The sequence below is a fragment of the Zophobas morio genome, unplaced genomic scaffold (assembly GCF_036711695.1).
Source record: "Zophobas morio isolate AGI-343-1 ecotype UQ-CSIRO unplaced genomic scaffold, CSIRO_AGI_Zmor_V1 ptg000005l, whole genome shotgun sequence".
Lineage (NCBI taxonomy): Eukaryota > Metazoa > Arthropoda > Insecta > Coleoptera > Tenebrionidae > Zophobas > Zophobas morio.
Window position 1 is genome coordinate 2528687 of NW_026972110.1, and position 20371 is coordinate 2549057.

General features: G+C 35.0%; 3 protein-coding genes and 1 long non-coding RNA gene across 10 annotated transcripts in view; 3 read left to right on the plus strand and 1 right to left on the minus strand.

Annotated features, from left to right (window-relative positions):
- The window catches only part of Dys (Dystrophin), an 80070-nt gene extending 79212 nt beyond the window's left edge, over positions 1–858 (minus strand). For 4 of the 6 annotated variants that reach the window (XR_010278957.1, XR_010278956.1, XM_064045717.1 and 1 more), the window contains exons 1-2: positions 742–856; positions 67–557 (exon numbers count right to left, since the gene is read on the minus strand). Coding sequence is in view for 4 of the 6 variants with exons in the window: in XM_064045717.1 (XP_063901787.1) it covers positions 67–318 (252 nt within the window). In the remaining 2 variants the exon portion in view is untranslated. Of the gene's footprint in view, positions 1–66 lie in introns of all 6 variants that reach the window. The other 2 variants (XM_064045689.1, XM_064045693.1) reach the window with 2 other exon arrangements.
- Positions 859–1459: 601 nt separating this feature from the next.
- Positions 1460–6169, plus strand: LOC135146196 (uncharacterized). Its single transcript, XR_010283737.1, has 3 exons — positions 1460–1623; positions 1675–1863; positions 6095–6169. It is a non-coding gene; the product is annotated as an uncharacterized LOC135146196 (long non-coding RNA).
- A 4990-nt stretch (positions 6170–11159) lies between these two features.
- Positions 11160–13209, plus strand: LOC135146202 (solute carrier family 35 member E2A-like). 2 transcript variants are annotated; one of them, XM_064078372.1, is made up of 7 exons: positions 11160–11401; positions 11463–11709; positions 11763–11898; positions 11950–12065; positions 12132–12318; positions 12371–12571; positions 12625–13209. In XM_064078372.1, the coding sequence occupies exons 2-7, from the start codon at positions 11490–11492 to the stop codon at positions 12815–12817; spliced, it is 1053 nt and encodes a 350-aa protein (XP_063934442.1). In that variant the 5' UTR covers positions 11160–11401; positions 11463–11489; the 3' UTR covers positions 12818–13209. The 2 variants fall into 2 exon arrangements, with proteins under 2 accessions (XP_063934442.1, XP_063934435.1); XM_064078365.1 differs by having other exon boundaries at positions 11160–11709.
- A 5273-nt stretch (positions 13210–18482) lies between these two features.
- Positions 18483–20371, plus strand: part of LOC135120838 (uncharacterized) — a 28855-nt gene continuing 26966 nt past the window's right edge. Inside the window, exons 1-2 of the mRNA XM_064045159.1 lie at positions 18483–18612; positions 18698–18865. Of these exons, the coding sequence (XP_063901229.1) occupies positions 18611–18612; positions 18698–18865 (170 nt within the window). The 5' untranslated portion in view covers positions 18483–18610. The remainder of the gene's footprint in view (positions 18613–18697; positions 18866–20371) is intronic.

Below are 20371 nucleotides of genomic sequence, written 5' to 3' on the forward strand. Positions count from 1 at the left end.
ATTTCAAAAGAGGACCTTGCCTTTAACGCTGTAAAACATTTTGAAAATTTGTGAAGCAACCCTTACCTTCTTGTATCGACTAGTGTCTTCATGCTGGTGTGCCGTGATCAGTCTTTGGGTAAGTTGTTGAAAGGATTCGATTTGTGCTTTAAATTGATGAAGTTCTGCATGTAGTCCTTTTTGTTCCCTGAGCTGAACTTCGAGTACATCGGCGGTGTGTCCCACAGCTGCCATGGACGCCAGTCGCGATTCCATCCTTTGAAGCCATGCCTCGAGTTCCAATCTTTTCTGTTCGAAACTTTCTTCTTTCTTCTGCATTTTGACAAATAAAACCTATGGGCGGATGTCACATGTTGATTGTTAGAAAAAAAATACTTGCAGAGGCCATTCCTTTAGCCTCTTATAGAGTTTTCATACAGATCAATGTTTATAACGGCGAGGGTTGATGACCGCGCACCTGTTTCCCTGTCATAACACTCCCTGCCACGCTTCTAAGAAATAATCAATACAACTTCCATTGTATTTTAAGTTACAGCGTAAATTAAGCCGCAGCATCACTGGAACAAATTGATTTATGGGGGCATAATATTTAAAATGTCATTGGCAAGTGACAAGAGAAGAGCAAAGTTCAGATTACAGAACAGAACGTTTGGATAAAGAAATAATGAATTATTTAATAATCTCAGAACAAGATTAATGTATGAAGCCACCAACTTTGTCTAACATTCTTATTCCGTTTACCTGAACATTCTTATACACGGCATCTTCGCAACCTAAACTATTTTTTTAGGTTAGGTTATATAAGTCAAACAAAAAAAGAAAACGAAAAACTGTAGCAAATTAAAAAACACTTGAAAAGCATTATAAAAAAGTTATTCTTGTATTTTTTCATTTTTGGGAGCATTTCTTTATATCACATTAAAATTGGTTCAAGCCGTAACGTTCTTCGTTTTCTAAACTAAATATATTTTTTTTATATACAATTTTATTCATTTTATGATTTATTCATTGTTATTATTATTTTTATTTTTAACAAACTTTACAATGACCAAATTTAGTTTCATGCAGATTATTATAGTTAGTAATAATAAAATGTTTATGAACTTTATTACAATATTTTGTAATTATGTGTAAAGTTGGTTGCATAATAAACGGTAACCATTTTATAGTAAAGTGCGGCAAAAGATAACTGCAAATGCCGTCAATTATTTAATGAGGGGTATTTAGTTCTTTAAACCGCAACCTGCAATAAAACCAATACCCATTAGGAATGTATTTACTACAGAACAAATACGGCCCTGGAAGGTAGCGACTAATTTTAACTGACAGCTTTACACAGGATGCAGCGTCGAAAGCGACTGGAGATTTTACAGCAGCAATACTCATAATTGGAGTCATTTGCATTTATCGTTTGCCGTAATTTATATAGATGCATACATTCCATATGTATACAGGATTATTCACTAGAAACTCCACGCCTAAAAAATTCAAGACGCAACCAGAAATACAATTTCAAAACCATTTGATATTTCATAAAAATTGGTCGAAGGATGGTCGAAGGTTTTTACCGACCGGCCACCCCCGGTCTTCCCCAGCCCCGACCACACCACTCCTAAGAGGTAGGTAAGTAACTATATCCAATGCCAGCGCATAGCGCACATTTTTCTGTGTCAGGACATTGCACCGACCACCAGAGGAGGACCGTAAGATTAAAGCCTATGATGGGGGGCAATCTCTTAGGCGAATCAATAGCTCAATCGAACTGCAGTGGCACAGCATTTCTGTGGCCACTCAAAAGTCAGGACCCAGATGAAGAGGACAAAGTTCTGGTACCCGAGCAGAAGATGTAGGAGTTTTAGGGTGGTAAGCAATTTATTGTAATCCCCCATTACCCCGTGCCGAGAACCAACACGGTGGTCTGCCCAAGGCATTTCCCCTCCCAGACAAAAATTAAAAAAAAAATCGAAGGTTATTTCGATAGAACTTTCATTACCTACAAAGTACAGTCGAACCATGGAGATAAGATGACCTTCGTTCTACCTTCATTAGTCGAACAAAGATGGCTTCTTTGAACAATTATAAATTTTAATTTTGCAAATTGTAATTTTTCGTGAAATACTCTAGAAGTTTGTGATAACCCAAGCTTCCCGCCTTTAAAATTTGACCTTGAAACAGTTTGAAAGGCCCGCGAAAAATTCAAAAATTCAAAGTTTGGCCTTGGCTGTGATCGTCTAACAAATGAGAACCTACGTTGTGTGTTTTTTTTTTGTGGTTTTGAAAAATGGCGGGAAGAAGTTCTTTCATACAAGTGCATACACGGTCGAGAGCGCCAGAAATAATAGACAAAATTAGGAGCCTTCCTAAGGAGGAAAAAGAAACGAAGAACGACAGACGCTCGATTTGCCCTTCTGGCGAGTCCGCAGGGCCAAGGCATCATCGGTCTTCATTCCCCAAAACCCCCTGGGGTTTTATTCACCGACATATTACATGTCAGACACCTTAAGATATGTGAAAGAAAAACACTCGCGAATTGACAGACATACACATATGAAAACCGAACAAACACAAGACCTACACATATGTAAATTGGATGGCAGAAACCGAATCATTATGAGGGTGTGGCGATCGAACAAAATATAGAACAAAATACATATCAATTTCATTTATGAGCACATCAAAATACCCAGAGGGGGTGTCGTAGCGTGAGCGAAGTTTGGAGCTCCCGGTCTGGGCTGGTTTCCCCCGCGACGGTGATTCTATCTACACCAAGCCTGCCAGACAGCACCCCTCCATGACGAACATGCCGTCCAAGCAGGCCGTTTCGGCCTAAAACTAGCGGTGAAGTCTGGTCAACTACTACCTCGTCGTCAAGACCGTTCCCACTGAAATCTAGTTCAAAGCCTGCACATATGTGCAGAGAGCGCGACACATTCCGCTACCGCAACTAGGAACTGCGCCCATCGCCGACACTACGTGTTATTGTGTTATTTACCTTCAATTCTATTTAAATGTTCAATCTCTATGACTCTAATATTAAATGACAACCGAACAAGTGATAAAGTTTCAACAAAGAGCAATACACAACATTTAGATTCGCCACACACTCTTACGAAAATTCAACAACAAATAATTCTTAATTGAGATTAAAAATGGACATCAGGTAATTTGCAGGACAAAGACTTTCATCAACAAAATATTTACATGAGCAAAACTTAGCAAAGATTTAAAAAAACAAGATCTGGTGTGAAATAAGCTTGTACAAATTAAATATCATGTTAGGTCAAAACTGCAGAGCATGGAAATTTACGTTCAATTCAAATCATACAGCAAAGAAAATTGCTGAAGCTAAAATTGTGAGACAAAGACAAATTGCATGAGGTGAAAGATTGTAAAGTTAACGGATTTACATGTGATTAATATTAGTCCGTGTCCAGTCAAGTTATTGGTTAAAATTCAAACGTGAAATTATTTAGCTGCATTGTGGGCCATTATTACACATACATTTCCCCAAACAAAACACATAAACAAACATGGCAGACAATCTGCAGTTGCAAAATGGCGTTGGACGAATTCGTCATTCCAAATAATAGGCGTCGAAAATATGCGATGCAAAAATACGATGAATCCTGTGGCGTTGTATAAACGATGTGCTAAATCCAAAGAATAAAGGCACGTCCCCCCATGACCCACAATGTTGTTATTTTGTTCAATAGATTCAGTTAAAACATGTGCTCGGTTAAAGAAAGAAAATGGACGCTTCAAAATGGCTGCTGCCTGAACAAAGAACGGTGAAAATAACAACTCGTTTGCCGCCATCCAAAATACAGGTTTCACAAATATAGCTAAATAAAGCATGGCCCGAACTAGAAATCACTTCCTGTAAAGCCCTACTGCAACGGATTTTAAATGAAAGGAAAAAAAACGAGATTAGTGGAAAAAGGCGCACGCGTCGCTGTGTCACGAGGTCAGAAGTATCGTCGGAACTTGAAACTCGCCGCGAAACAGGTGTTCAAAACATACCTCTCCAAAGATGCGAAGATTTCGACACGGCTTACCGCCAAAAGGAACGCAAAAACCTCGTCGTAAGAACGATGAGAAATCAGGAACACCCAATGGCTCAACGGGGGCCGCTAGGTTTTCCAATGGAACGGATCAACACTGGAAAAACAAAACACAACAGCAAAAGGCACAGAATAATTCACAATTAAAAATACAACCTGTTGCTCGAAGCGCTCGAAGGAAGTGGTCTGTTCTCTCCAAGCGATCAAAAGGAAGTGACCGTTTTTCAAGACAATACCACCCTCGCTTTGCGCATCTCTCTTTCTTTGGGGTGGTTGGTTGCCAACCTTCTCTTCTTCTTCTTACCAACTGTTTCTTGCGCGCGCGAAATTCATTTGAAATTTAAAAATTCGAATTGGGACCTTACAAGTTACAATAAAGATATGTTTGGACTCTTAAACTATAGGCAAAGAAGCATAATTTGCGTATCTTTCAAGTGAGTTCTTCTGTAATAAAATTTTGTAATGACGAGATCAACATTTTGTGAAGGACATGTACATATACGTATATTAATTTGAATAGATGCAGTGTAATACGTACTAACAATAAGAGTACATTTTCAAAAACTAGGTGAGCTGTTCTTGATTTGATAAAAAAAAATGGATTTTCTAATTCATTAATTGTTTTGTGTCATTCTGTATAAATAAGTAATATTAAAAACTATGAATCCATTGCATTGATAAACCACAAATAAACAACCATAAATGTCACAATATTTTGCGTATTTTAGAAAGGATTTATTCAGTAAAATTTTGAGATGATCACCTTAAATCATATCACACATTTTTTTGGAAGGGGGTTACGAATTCATCATGCTTACGACAACCGTAACATGTTTGCAAGATTTCAAAGGGTGTGGTTTTGCAATCTCAGAGTTAAATTGTAAAATGTTGTTATTAAAAAAATGTATAAATACTCCTACATAATTATAATTGTGATTTTTTGCATCTCTAGGATAATATCTCACATAGTTTCATAAATTACGCAAGCAAAAGTATGTTATTTTATAATATTTAGGTAACATTTATTCTTCAAAATTGTAAGATAACGTCATCATTTTGTGAGGAGGTTAAGAGGGACAAATTTTGATTCACTATTTACTATGCCTAACATCACTTTAAAATGTTTGCGATTTCAGAGCATTCGGTTTTGCATTTTCAAAGTTAAATTGTAAACATTTTGATTTTTTTTTTCAAAAATTTGAATTGCAAATGGAGGAGAATCTTATACTATAAAATTTAAATAACATTTACTATTGTAAATTTTAGACATGACGTCATCCCATTGTTGGTGGGAATGATTAGACAATTTTTGGTAAGTGGTTTACTATTTACTACTCTAACATACGGTTGCTTTCAAAAGTTTGGCGTACAATTACTGTCAAGATGAAAATCAATGTAGAAAAAATAGGTGTGTACGCGAAACTTTTGAAAGCAACAGTACATATAAAATTTGACAACAAGCGGTCCAGTATAGTTTCGGAGTTTATCTGTCTAATAAAAAGTAACACGGACGACAAACAGACAGAAACGGGAAACCTATTTTTTCCTTCCCTAGGGGTCATAGACCGTCGAGAAAACCTGAAAGCAGCGATTTGTCGGATAAATCTTATTAGAATACTTCCTTAGCTTACACTCAAGAAGTAAAAAGCAAATGCATTGGTCTAAAATGTTTGCTTATTAAAAAAACATGTATTACAGTTATATAAAAAACTTGTTGGAAAAATAAAAATGTAGTACATAAACCTTATAAAATTATCATAAGCTTTTTTTAATCTGATTTGATCCCGTAGTCTCTAGAATCACGAGCCGCCTGTGCTTTGTTGTCTGTGTCGATTTTTATTAGACAGATAATCTTCAAAATAACTGGACCGATTGTTGTGAGATTTTGTATGTTGTACGTTAGGAATATCATGTAGATGATAAAACGCTAACCAAAATTTGTTTAATCATCCCTATCAACGTGGGAAAGACTTCGTCTCCAAACTTTACAATAATAAACGTTATTATTATTTTTTAAATAATCATGGTGGTAGAGTGAAAGGAAGGAAGATAGTTTGAAAAAGCGCCTGATACCACGCCTTCGGCTGGGATCATTAAATGGCTCTTCCAGCTCCTTCGAGAAACTGGTTGTTCCAGTGTAGAAGTTCCTTAACAACAGATTACTACTGCCGGTGATGGGAGTGATGGGACACTCACAAACAAGGATTTAACCATACCGTCATCATTATAGAGGGCCGTATTTACATTTTGTACTTGGTTATTGGTTGAAACAAGATTATGAGAAACAAGATATTCAGTTTGACAGCGATTTTGATTAAGCAAAATTTTATTTAAATAAAAATATGAATACGGTTTTTGTTTTTTTTTTTTTATTCTAATCTAATTCTAGTGTCTAATGCAGTAATGAAAGAGCTAATGGCGCAAGCCGGCATGATTTGTTTTGGTATAGATGCCGACTCATAATACTTGTGGTTTCTTTTAGATCTTTTTATTAATTAAATGCTCCATAGAAAAAAGGTTGCTAAGCATAAGTATATTTTCTGGGAAGAATCCCGCTGTTGAAAAACAAAAATTCAATTTATTAATACAATTTGAACCGAAATTCTATAGCAAAACAATAAAACTATATACAGCATTGTTCAAACTGCGATCTATACCAACTAATTTTGTACTGTCTGTTTAATGGTATTTGGGGAGATACTGGTCCTTTCTATTCGAATTTGGTTCATGAGATCGTCGAAATTGTTTGGTCTGTTAAGGCAGACTTTAAGATTTTAAATAACCCACCAAAAAATCAAAGGGTGTTAAATTTGGCGAATGAACCGGCCCTTCAAAAGCTCCACGTCGCCCTATCCATCTTTCCTCGAAAATGATTTCAAGAAACTCTTGCACTTTCACGTCAAAATGCAGATTCACCATTTTCGTGGTTTTGAAACAAAACACTGTATGAAAAGGAACATAGTGTGATAACCCAAACTTCCCGCCTTTAAATTTTGACCTTGAAACAGTTTGAAAGGCCCGCGAAAAATTCAAAAATTCAAAGTTTGGCCTTGGCTGTGATCGTCTAACTAATGAGAACCTACGTTGTGTGTTTTTTTTTTTTTTGTGGTTTTGAAAAATGGCGGGAAGAAGTTCTTTCATACAAGTGCATACACTGTCGAGAGCGCAAGAAATAATTAACAGAAATTGTTTTGGAGGGGGGGAAACGGCACCACCCTCACAGGGGGAAATACGCTGCGAAGATTTACCCCTCAGCGCAAAAACCCCCTTGGTTTTATTCCCGGACGACATTTTATTACATTTCAAAACCCTTAAGATATGTGAAAGAAAAACACTCGCGAATTGACTGAAAGAAAAACACTCGCGAATTGACTGGAAGAAAAACACTCGCGAATTTACAGACATACACATATGAAAAACGAACAAATGGAAAATTCTATAAATCTGTTTGGAATCAATGCAAATATTTGAATATCATAAGTTTAATAAACAAAGCAAAAACTGAATCAAGTAACTGGATGCAAATACACAAGTTATTACAGGCGTGTGGCGGCCGATCTCTTTTCCCTTTTTTTTTTGTTACGGCAGTTAACAGGAGCACAACAAAAGTACCCCTGGAGCGTTGTAGCATAAGAGGAGTCTGAGCTACCGGTCTGGAACTGTTCTCCCCCCGCGACGATGATTCTATCTATCGCAAAGCCTACCCCACACGCATATCCCATGACGAACTTTGCCCTGCGGAACTAGGCCATTACGGTCGTCCAACCCGCAAAGATCTCGACTATTGGGCCAAATCGAGAAATTCACAACGTCGGCGGCCGCCCCCTGAATCTATCCAAACCTGTGGACTTGTACAGGTGGCGCGATAAATCTCGCCAGCTCGACTAGGAACCAAACCTCGCTTCTGCCACGTTTTCTGTGTCATTTAACCTCAATTCCATTTTAAAACATTCATCAATCTCTTATAACTCTGATGTTAACAACAACTGAACAAGTGTTAAAGTTTCAAAGAGCAATAAACAACATTTAAATTCGCCATACAATCTTGTGAAATCTTAGACAACAAATAATTCTTATGTGGGATTAAAGTTGGGCATCAAATAATTTATATGATAGAAAACATTCATCAACAAAGTATTTACAAAACAAAACTTAGCAAGGATTTATGAGACGAAAGATCTGGTGTGAAATAAACTTGTACAAATAGAAATGTTATGTGAGGTTAGAACTGTAGAACATGAAATTTACGTTCAATTAAATTTATACAACAAATAAAATTACTGAGGTTAAGATTGTGAGATTAAGAAATATAGTATGATGTGAAAATTGCAGAGTTAACATAATTTACAGGAGATTAATATTTGCCACACTTTATCAACGGTTCAAACAAAGAGTTTACATTATGCCAAATTATATCATGATCTAAATGATTGGTTACTTCAAAAATAATTTACTTTGAGAAGTTAAAATACTACGAACTGGTTACCCCAACAAAACACATAATAAACAAATACAAAAATATCCAATCATCGCTCCGAGGGAAAAAGCGTCTCGGTGATGAATCCAAAATCGTTGCGAGGAAAAAGCGTCTCGGTAACGTAAATTTTCTGTAGCGTTGGGGGCATGCCTTAATTAATTAATCAATCTGGCGTTGCGAAACATGCCCCGATGAATTAATCGTGATAACGATGATAACCACCTAAGGGGAGAAAATATCATAACCCCCCGCCAGTCCGCAGTATAATGAACTTGTTTAACTGCCGTAAATGAACTATTAGCAATCTTGTGTGAAGAATTTAGAAGTGTTATAATGTAACACTTACGTATATGCATCCAGAGACCTATTCGTAATTAAACATAAGGTGTTTTTCCTGACTAAGTGAATTTCATGAAATCTTCTAGCAAATGGTTCATTTAAATAATCCTAATTGTTAAATTGTGTTTGCTCTAGCTGAGTATTAAGAAAAAGTAGCTTGATTTGTGAATTTTCAAACAAAGAACAGATTCACAACACGTGTTCGCGTCCGACCGGAAGTCTGCAATTTTCGATTAAAAGGGCGCAAGAATTTACCGCGCGGGTTGGGGACAACTGTATCAGTATGAAAAATACGTTTGATCGTCGTTAAACAAAGGCTTCCTCCCGTTTTATTAACTACCAAACCAACTAATTTAAACCTAGCTCTTACCACGTGGTTACACTTACACGAAACACACCAGAATGACACACTCTACCGCCATGCCGCCTTTCTACCAACCCTCTAACTGAAATTACCCTAGCGCTACGTGCTGCCATCTAACCCAAAGATCATGCAACTAACTCCTAAGCGCTACGTGCATTAGACCATCCATGCATATTTGGTTGCCTATGTTTAAGGAGTTCCTTTTCGTGATTGAACTTTTTTTTTCAAATTCAAATTATTCAAATGCGATTTCGCGCCGCTGTCAATTAATTTCAGCGCGAAAACTTTGATTTAAATTCGGTCACCACAATAGTCAAAATGCAAGAACATTAAATAACGCACAGCTGTTACCTTAAAAAAGGAGGGTCCGATCAGACAACTGTCTAGTGATCACCTTAGATCATATAATAAATAGATACCAATACTCAAACTGAAAGGTGTGACTAGACATGAAGCTATCTGTTGTCGTTTTCTACGTCCAGGGGAGTAGTATAATGCTATCCTTGTGTGATCACCACATCTTCATCTTTGTTATATGCATTTCATCTGTATATGTCTATTTCACTTCCATCCTTGTACCGCACCAGCGCAACAAGTCGCTTTTGACAGATGTTTCTTCTAACCTCTCTTTCGAGTTGTTGTACAAAAAACAATTTTAGAATTTAGAACAAAGATCCTATTTTAAGTGATGTAGTCATAGAGGATCACAATTGCTGCCCAATAATTTACTATTGCTTTCGTTATCTACTGTGAATTATTTATAAAATCAAGCTGTCAACATCTTTCTTCCGAAGTTAGTTCAGACATACTTCCTAAAATTTAGGCGCGCAAAATTCAAATAGTGATCAGGCAAGGATAGCTTCATTCTAATCCCTCCATGCACGAGAGAGATGTGTGACAGGAGGATGTCGTCACAGGCTGTCCTAGGGAAAGAACACGGCATGGTGGTATCTATTTATTATATGATCTAAGGTGATCACACATTTTTTTTGCTGTCATTCTGAGTATGACATTCTTGTGTCCAAGGAGGGTTATTTCGTAACCAGTATTGACAATTATGGTGATTTACTATTCCGATTAAAGTAAAGGTAACTTTATTTTGAATATTGGAAAAGAGAATATTATTTAGAAAATTGAGTGTCCCATCACAACGTACCATCAACTCTTCACAAAACTTTCGAGACCATCTTCATTTACCCATGAATTAAACGCACTTTGTAAGGATGATATATTTTTTTAAATTTGGTAACAAATGTATGGTCGGTGTTTGTCTTTAAAGCGAGTTATCTGACAGACTTTTGCGGATTTTCTTCGGTTTCCAGAAAAATAAATATTTTATTTAGTGTCTTGGAGGTACAGGAGGTCGACCCCGTCTCAGTAAGTCTCGTGCCTACAGTACCATGTTCCGAAAATTTTACTACTATTTTATATTTGCTATAAGTATGTAAATCTGGTGATTGGGGATCTATCAGGATATTGTTGATAACATAAAGCATTTTCCTCCTCCTGACTTTTTGCCTTGGCACCTTACCGCATTCGGTTAAATGCACCATATTTCTGATAAGTGATAAGGGGTCTTGTGAACGTGTCACCTTTTGTCAAATTTAGCACGTTTAGCAATTCTCAGGTTTTGGATTCCAAGAAACTTCTTTTATTGTTGCAACGTGGACACTCTTTTTGTTTGACAGATAAAAACAATATTTTGGATAGCATGGCTTTAATAGTTTGGAATCCCTCGTTTGTTTCCTATGAAAATCGAATTTTTGTTTTTCCAACTGTAATAGCATTTTAAGGTATCAGCTTTTTTATACGAGCATTTAACTAATAAAAAGGTCATTCTATCAAAATCCGAAAGAAAAAGTTGGAGTTTCCATTTAACAAAATTGTTAATGACGTCATTGTGATGGTAACAAAAAAATAACTTTTTACGTTAAAATGTGTCGTTTTAAAATTTAAAGTCGACCTGTCCGAGCATTTAAAAAAAATAGATTTCTAAATTAAGAATTGTTTGAAAGCCACTGATTGAAGATATCTTCCGCCACCCCTTTAATCTGTGATCTGTTATTGTTTGAGGTTATGAATCACTTTTACTCTTTCCACCACTACTGACGTGTAAATATTCTCAAAAATATTGTTCCTTCCTAGTTGCTAATCTTACTTGTAACGTTTATTTTCCATTACAAGACAGAACTTTTAGTTTTAACGTTGGTATGATATTTAGATGATTTCTCTTTGATGTATTTAAAAAATGGATAAAGCTCAAGTTAATCAAAACTCCAATGATGTAAAACAAGACAACGTTGTACCTGTGAAGAGAGAAAAAGGGCCAGATGTCGATAATCATAAGGCCGGGCTTGCCAGTCTTAGGGCTATAATTTTTCTTCTTCTGTGGTATTTTTTCAGTGGCTGTACTTTGTTTTTAAACAAGTATATTTTGACGTACCTGAATGGAAATCCAACAATGTTAGGTAATTTAAAAAAAATATGTTTTATTAATATTTATTGAGAACTTTAATCTTAGGTGCTTGTCAGATGTTAATGACTGCAACATGTGGATTTGTGCAGTTGTACTTCCCTTGTGGAATGTACAAACCGTCTCAACGATTAAGTAAACCACCAGGGTTTTATCGACATATGGTTCTGGTAGGGTGCACAAGGTTCATAACTTGTGATGTAAATTGTATAAAAAATTACTATCTAAATTTTAGATTTTTAACTGTAGTTTTGGGACTAGTTGCGTTAAATTATGTAGCTGTCAGTTTTACAGAAACGATTAAGAGTTCTGCACCTTTATTTACTGTGTTAATATCTCGTTTTTTGTTGGGTAAGTTTATGCTTGATAATATGTGTAAGAATTACCTTTATTATGAATATAACTTTTCATTTGCAGGAGAACATACAGGGCTGTATGTGAACTTGAGTTTATTACCGGTCATGTCTGGTTTAGCTCTGTGTTCAATTAATGAAATTAGTTTTGAGATGAAAGGTTTTATTGCAGCAATGGCTACAAATTTAACAGAATGTATCCAAAATGTGTACTCTAAAATGCTGATATCAGGAGATAAATTTAAATATACGTAAGATATATAGCTCTTTTTGCATAATAAAATTTAAGAATACTTATTTCAGACCAGCAGAACTACAATTTTACACTAGCATAGCAAGTGTAGTTATTCAAATCCCAGCTACTCTTTTGTTAGTGGATATCCATCACAGTAAATCCTTCGATTTCAACATATTGTTCTATTTTATGTTGAATGGAATTTTTTTCCACTTTCAAAGCATTACTGCATATGTTTTGATGGATTACATTAGCCCAGTTACTCATAGGTAATAAATGATTTATTTTTACTTTTAATAGTATGTTATGACCTTATTTGTAGCGTTGCAAATACAGCAAAAAGAGCTTTTTTAATATGGCTGTCAGTGATAATGTTTGGTAATGAAGTTACGCTATTGAGTGCTGTGGGAACCATAACTGTGATAGCAGGGGTATTCATGTATATTAAAGCACAGGAATACGATGATAAATTGAGCTCAGTTAATCTGATTCAAAGGAAAGTTCGTGCAATTTAAGGAACAGGCATATGTTTTCACTTTAAATACATATTTAGTATTTCACCAGATGATTTGAGTTGTGATGTGCTAATGTCAATTTTTAGACGGAAAAATTCTTCCAGTTTAAACAGAAAAAACGACCTAAGAGTAAAAGTAGATTAACATACACCATAAATTCGAGAATCGTTAGTTTTTCACTGATTTTCAAACACTAGATAAACTGCCATTATTTATTGCAGTAATAGCGTTCAGTAATTTATTGATATTTATTTTAATTTATTTTTATTATGTTGTCACGTGGTTGTGTAAATTTGCAATATAGAAGATTTTCATCAACATTCCAAATGTTGTTCAATTGAAGACAGTGTACATATTGTAACTACATTTTTATACTGTAAATTGTTATAAATACTGACCATTAAATTATTGTTTTATAACGTATTGTTTATTGATTTAATATGGTGGACAACAGGGGATTATTTTTCTTTGTTGGGATTGAAATAAATTTCATAGTAGACATTGTCGGAAATGATCCAACTCGGTTCTTCACTCAAGGCAAAATCATAAGATATCTATCTAATCGTTTACGTAATAGGTTTTAAAGAAATTAGTGGTGTTTGAATACATTTATGTATTTCATACATATCTGGAGAACTCTATCTATATCTCAACGACATGCATTATATATATAAGATTTTTCTGAAGAGAACGCTATAATGTTTGTGCTTCTTTGAAATTTTCGAACAATTGACCACGTAACCCAGTTTTAGTTACAAGGTAACTTAAAAACTGTTAATGCCATTGTATTATTTTTCCGTGCCATTTCGGTGCCAATCATGTTTGTATTTAATTTTAACTAAAGTTGTGATCATGTTGTGATGTGAGAGTAAAATATCAAACAAAGTGTAGACCCTATTACGCAGATGTTAAAATTACGCAGGACAAACATCAGTCACATGTGCATGCAATACTGTGGCAATTGTATTGTGCTCAGTCATCGTCACTTTATTTGTAAATTCCTGTACATTTACGTAATCTAAAAGGTTATCGTTTACACGTAACATCTACCAACTTACGACATAGAGTTACGAGGTTCTCAGCTTTTTAAAATTAGGACTCGGCAAAGTTACATGGATTTATTAGTTAAGCATACATTTAAAAGTTAATGACTAAACCGACAATATTTATTTATTTTTTAAATTCAATAAAATAGAACTGAAAATTCGAGTTATGATTAATTTAAACATCGAATTGTTATTACCATTGTTGCCTTAATTCAAATATCCCGCTAAAATGAGATCACGTGATCGGAAATGATTGAGTGTTGGCAGTCCTGAATTTTAGTTGAAATTGGTTTCATGTTTTTTATGATTTCCGGTTTTCAGCTACCATTGTTGACATTTTTAATTGCAAAATGTGTCCAAAACATAACCTAAATTTAACGCAAGAAAAGTTTACATTTTTATTTAAAAAGTACTGCCAACAGACTCAGTAATTTCTGATCACACGGTATAAACCACAGGTGGTGTAAACCATGGAGGTAGAATCCTACCTCTATGATATAAACAAAATTGTAAAGCCCATGAAAAATTCAAAAGTCGGCCCTGAATTGTGATGGCTAAAAAATGGAACCCCACTTACGTGCTGTATGTTTTTTTTTGGACACCATTCTCTAAATACTTGTTTCCGAATATTCTAAATTAGTATGTTGGGACCATGGTAGAAGGATATCTACCATAGTTGGGACCCACCACTGACCCGGAAATGATTGGCATTCAGGCATGTATCATTACGGGTACTAAGACTAAGTAATGATATGCATCGATTAGATTTATAAAAAACTTTTGAGATCCTAGAATTACAGCATACAAATTCGTTTGCTATTATTGTTCAGTCTCACCTCATTCCCAAGACCCTAGCGTAACGACCGGTCATTTATATGCGCATTACTTGAAAAATGACCTACACTACTCTGACCTAGTGGTTGTTTGGTACTACACCTACATTGGAGATAATTAAAGGTAGAATAGAAATTTTTTCAAAATTTAGCATTGCCTTCATTTCTATTGATCACATCTATAGATATTTTGGAATTTTGGTATATGTTTGTATTGTGTTGTGTGTTGTGCCAGGTTGCAAAGGATGAAGTTTTGTGCTGAATCGTTTCGGGTTTTTCTTTACAAACTCAACAACAATCGTTTCTTATATCTGGATCTTTGATTATATATTTTCTGTAATTCTTGGTCTTGAATAAAAAACAAAAACCCTTTCTGTTTGGGCATATAAACTTGATTTTTTGGATCAAATCAATGACAATTTCTTGTTGATGTGAGTTTCGTCTACAACCCCGTAGCTACTACTAATCATACAAAAAAATAAACTCAAACAAATTGGTTGTTACCTAGTGTTATTGGCCACTGCAAGAATTTTTGGATGCAGTACAGCTGTTTGTGAATCTACATTCTCTGTTTTAACCAGAATAGATCGCACTGCGCGTTCAATGACGTATCAAAGATTGATAAACTTGGTTTTTCTGGCTTTTGAAAAGTACCGTATCAATTCTTTGGACTTCGACAGGTTTTTACGAAAATTTAATAGCGTAAAAGCGTAAAAAATCGACGTTTACAATTATTTGAATGTTCTTTCAAATGTAAAAACTAAGAAAAAAATAAAGTAATTATCTGAGTGTATTATTAAAATATATATATTTACAAGAAGCCCCTTCTGTCGACAAACTTGCCCCTTCTGAATAAATTGTCTAGCTACGGGGTTGTTCGTCTAGCTCTGTGAAGAATTTTCCATGTAGTTGTTTTTGTTTCAGCCCACTTATTATGTTGTCTAGATTGTGGGGTGTGGGGATTTCTTCGGTGTTGGATAGATTTAAGGATGTGTGGTTCTTAAGTCTGTCCCTGCTATGGAGCGAAACAGTTCGTTTGTTTCTGCGCGTCTCAGGAAATTTCTTCAATTCCGAAACTTGTCTCTTGTATATATTTTCTAACTACTAGAATCCCCTTCCTCTGTTCTGCCTTAGTAATGAAAATCTGCCAGTTGAATAGTTGATAACTTCGGATGATGTCTTCTATATTGTGTGAATGATTTTTTTGTTGAGATGTTTAAATTTTCTAAATCAGTTTTTAACCATTTAATTATTCCAAAAGAATATGTTAGCAGTGCAACACATCATGTATTTACGGCTTCCATTAAATTCTTTCCGTTTAACTGTGTTTTCAAAATTAATTTTAATATTGCCCGATATTATTCTTTGAACTTTGTTTTAGTTTTGGTATGATCTATACGGGAAGACCGATGAAAGCGCAGATATTTGTATGTTTCGTTTCGTTCTTGGGCTTTGGTGATTTCGTTATTCTGGGTTATATATGGTATTTGTTGTTGAACGCATTTTCTGATTGCTTGAGTCTTATAACCAATGCGTGGAATAATATCTCGGACGCTGGACCCAGTGCTGCCGCGTCGATACTTTGATTACAAATATATTTTCCTATATTAGCATAATATAACATTTCAAGATAACAACTCTGTGGTCTTGTGGTTGAAAAATGAAAAAGGGCACCGAGTATTATTATTTGAAGTAATATAGTACTGTAAAAGTAGTATTATTATTAGCTGTATTCACACACTCCTAGCGCGACGCACTGGTAAGGGCCTTGTGGACTAGATCAAAGCGTCCTCACTACTCGCCGTAAAACACACCTTAGTTCAACTGGGGGATTGCACCAGTAAGATATAATTCCGCGCACTGCTTATATTTCTCAACACCGAAGCTCATCCTAATGTCACCGGAAAACTGTTCTATTAGATTTATTAGATTTGTTAATTGATTTTTCGTACTTGCATATTAGTACATATTACTGTTATTATTAATGATACTATTATTATCAGAAATACGTTCGGACAGAGGTCTACGCCAAACACAGTTACGTGAGGATAGTCTCGTCACAGGTCTCGTTGATGTAAATCCAGTCTAATTTTGAACTCGGTAAGATTTTTGCAACTGACAACATGAGCTGGTAGGAAGTTCCAAAATTCGAACACTGTTAGTGATGAAGCATTTTTTGACGTCTGTGCCGAACTTCTTCTTACATGTTTTATATAGCGCAGCAATAACCTTGACGTTGGTTTTCCTGAAAACTTGGTTATTAAATACACTATTTTGTTAACCTTCCTGATAATGTAAACAACGTGTACAGACCAGGAAAGATCTGATGTGATTGAACCTGGATCGGAGTAGTTGTTCGTTTTGGAAAGCTCAATGGCATTAAGGTAGTAACAGTTCTTATGAGGATTTTGCCCTCAGACGTGGAATACGATGCAATAAGACATATTTAAAGGAATTAACGAGTTATGGGACCACCGTACCATTGCCAGTACAATCTTCTAGGGCTGGCATGGTAATAAGCACATAGCGTCACAAGATAGGTCGCAATTTATGGCTGAAAGCCATACTGTCGTGCACTTCAAGCATTTGGAAAAAAAAATGTTTTGCACTGTGAAAAACTAATTCACGACGACTCGAAGAGTTAATGGGAACTTCACTGGTTGACAATAGTCCACCTGTGGTTATAAATTTGGCGAAATCTGATTTAGATTACCCAGGATTTGAGGTTGTGGACGAATTGGATTAATTTATTTATTTAGACTAACAGTTTGATATTTTATGGAAAATTAATCATTCGGTTTGACACTTCTAAGTCAATTTTAAATTGGAAAAATGGCAGTTCAAAAAATAAATATACTAGCTTTAGTTATTTCTAGCGATCTGAAATGGATAATATTAAAATGATGATATTTTATTACAAAAAAAAAAAAAAAAACTGGACAAGACGAGTAAGTCAGGTTCCCATCAATGAAACGCAATGGGAATAAGACGTTCATGTCACTGTCATTTGTTGAGCTTTTTTTTAAATAAAATTTTCAGCGCGACTTAAATAAGGTTATGCTTTACATGTAAAGTCGCGATCTTTTCTATGGAACCACTCCCTAGTGTAAATTTTCAAAATTTGTTTAGTGTACCGTGAGTGTAAGTGACCTTGACGGGTTTCTGGGGGAAAACATATGTGTCAAAAATTTGACAGGTTAGATGGCCCCATTGTCAATGTAGATATTTTATTTTAATAAATAGATGAACAGAACATACAGTATGCACGGGATACAGTGCGGCATAAATGAGGGCAACAGAAACATTCGTGTTGTGCTAGTTTCGATTGCCATATCAACTACCGCTACCAACCGCTTTCGGCGTAAAGTACTAGATGACAGGGCTACCAACTTGACTTTTTATCGAGTGGTTCCGTAGAAATGACCGCTACTGTATAAAATAAAGTCATCGCATTTTTAAATTTTCTAATTTTGTTTTATGTTTAATGTTCAACAAGCATTTTCTGAAGAAAATTACTTACTAAATCAAATTTAAAAACAGATTCATTTATATTAAAACAACTTGCCTAATAAAAAATTCAACCAGAACAATTTAATCAAGTAGCAAGGTGTCAATGACGGAACGACATTTATTTCTTAATTGTGACAGTTTTGTGTACTGTGACAATATTTTGTTACAATATTTTAAAAAACCGGTAAAAGTTTGTGAACGTTTGCTTAAAACGAGTTGTTAACAAATGTAAAATGGATTATTGGCAAACTTTTGAATTATCACCGAAGACATTGCGGCATTTGGTCGAAAACTCAACTGTTATTAAAAGAATTTTGGATGATAAGGAAAAGTGTAACTTATTTCTGAATCGTTTCCCATATGATCAACTTTTGAACTTTACTACAGTGGAGGGACCTTTTGTAATGTGAGTACGAGTAAAATTTTAATATCGACGGTTTATTTTTTATAGAGAAACCGCTCAGTTTACATTAATTCTTATTGTCTTCTAGGATGTGCGTCAGACTGCTTGAATTATTTGTAAATTGTGAAGATTTTTACGGTTATGATGAGAGAATTAATTATGCTCTGGAATATATTCTGATAAATTTGTCTCACGTTACAAGAGATGGTAAAGAAACGTTGTTCCTGCTGCGACTTCTATCAAAACTTTTATACAGGTAAACATTTATAATATGACTATCGCCTTCAAAAAATTCTCCCAATCAAAGCATTTATATTTGTTTGACGCCAATAAATGAATTTCAGTGATAATTTTGGACTAGTGCACTAGTGCAAAATGATCAGATTTGTCATTTATTTTTACATTCATTAATTTACATAATGCGTAAGTATCTGAGAAAGTGCAGACGGTTTTTAAAGTATATCGTATTTGGTATCTATGGCACCTATCCCATTCGCATGTTCCTCAAAAGATACTGTTGAGTAGATTTTTAGTATTAAGTGTAGACTCCTGAGGCGCGACGAATTTAGTGATTTTCTTACATTCTCTGCGAACAATAGACTGGACTGGATGCTCCTTGTTGCTTGAGCAAATAAGTTACTGCGCCTGACTCAGTAAGTTTGTGAGACAAAAACCATTTTTTATATTAAAAAATCAAGGACGAAGATTTTGAAATCCTTCCCAATACATATGATGCAGTGGTAATTCAACAAGATTATAATTCCTACTGTGACATCGACATTTACATGGATAGGAATAAAAACAAGAAAAATTCTTACAGATTACTTAAAAAAATATGAATTCTAGGGCAGCAGATTAGGTAGGGGTTTCAGATTGCCGTATTTTTTCAATTCTATTTTACTGTTGATTTTGCTGTGGTTGTTTTATTTCAATATTTAAATTAACGGTGTTTTTTTATTTTCTTTTTTTCGGATAAACGCTTATTAATTTTTGTCATTCATATAGTTGAAGCTCCGTAACTGGGTTGTTGTAAGCTATGGAGCTTTGGGTATATTAATAATAATAATATTAATAATATTAATAATAATAGATAAACAATGTTCCTTTCCAGTGAATTTATTCATACTGCGCTTATATGATACAATTACAAATAGAAATAATGAAACTAATGTAAGTATAGTAGTATATACACGTGTTTGCGAAATGCATCGACAAAAAAATTGGAACGCTTCCCCAGAGTATAAGGAAAGAAAAAAACTTCAGTTGCATTACCAAAAGTTGCAAAGTAATTTTACCCTTTATCCAAGCTTTATTCGCGTCACTGTAAGAGGTGCTATCAGACTCAATTAATTCACGTTTTGTAAAAACATAGCAACCAAAAACTGAATGACGTAACAATGATTCAGGGCACAACAGTTGTGCCACAACGGCCTGTGTGGCAAAAAGATAATCTGACGCCGCATGGCACAGACGTTGTGCCTTTTAAAATAAATTTAAAAAATTGGTCTAAAGAGTTTAGACAGTACTTCCCTCGCTGTCGGAAACTTGACGACTGCATGGCTATTGTGTTTTTTTTCTCATTACATTTTTGTAGTGTGGAATTTAAAAAAAAATTGCGATGAAGTCATCAACATTTTTGCAAGGACACGTATATCAGTTGGGATAGATGTAGTGTAATACTAAGAATAAAAAAATTGGTCTAAAGAGTTTAGACAGTACTTCCCTCGCTGTCGGAAACTTGACGACTGCATGCCTATTGTAT

What these genes read in the sequence shown, in the direction of transcription:
- LOC135146202 (XM_064078365.1), top strand. Translation starts at nt 11,490, where the DNA reads ATGGATAAAGCTCAAGTTAATCAAAACTCCAATGATGTAAAACAAGAC. An exon ending in TGGAAATCCAACAATGTTAG is followed by an intron (nt 11,710 to 11,762) that starts GTAATTTAAAAA and finishes CTTTAATCTTAG; the next exon opens with GTGCTTGTCAGATGTTAATG. An exon ending in AATATCTCGTTTTTTGTTGG is followed by an intron (nt 12,066 to 12,131) that starts GTAAGTTTATGC and finishes TTTCATTTGCAG; the next exon opens with GAGAACATACAGGGCTGTAT.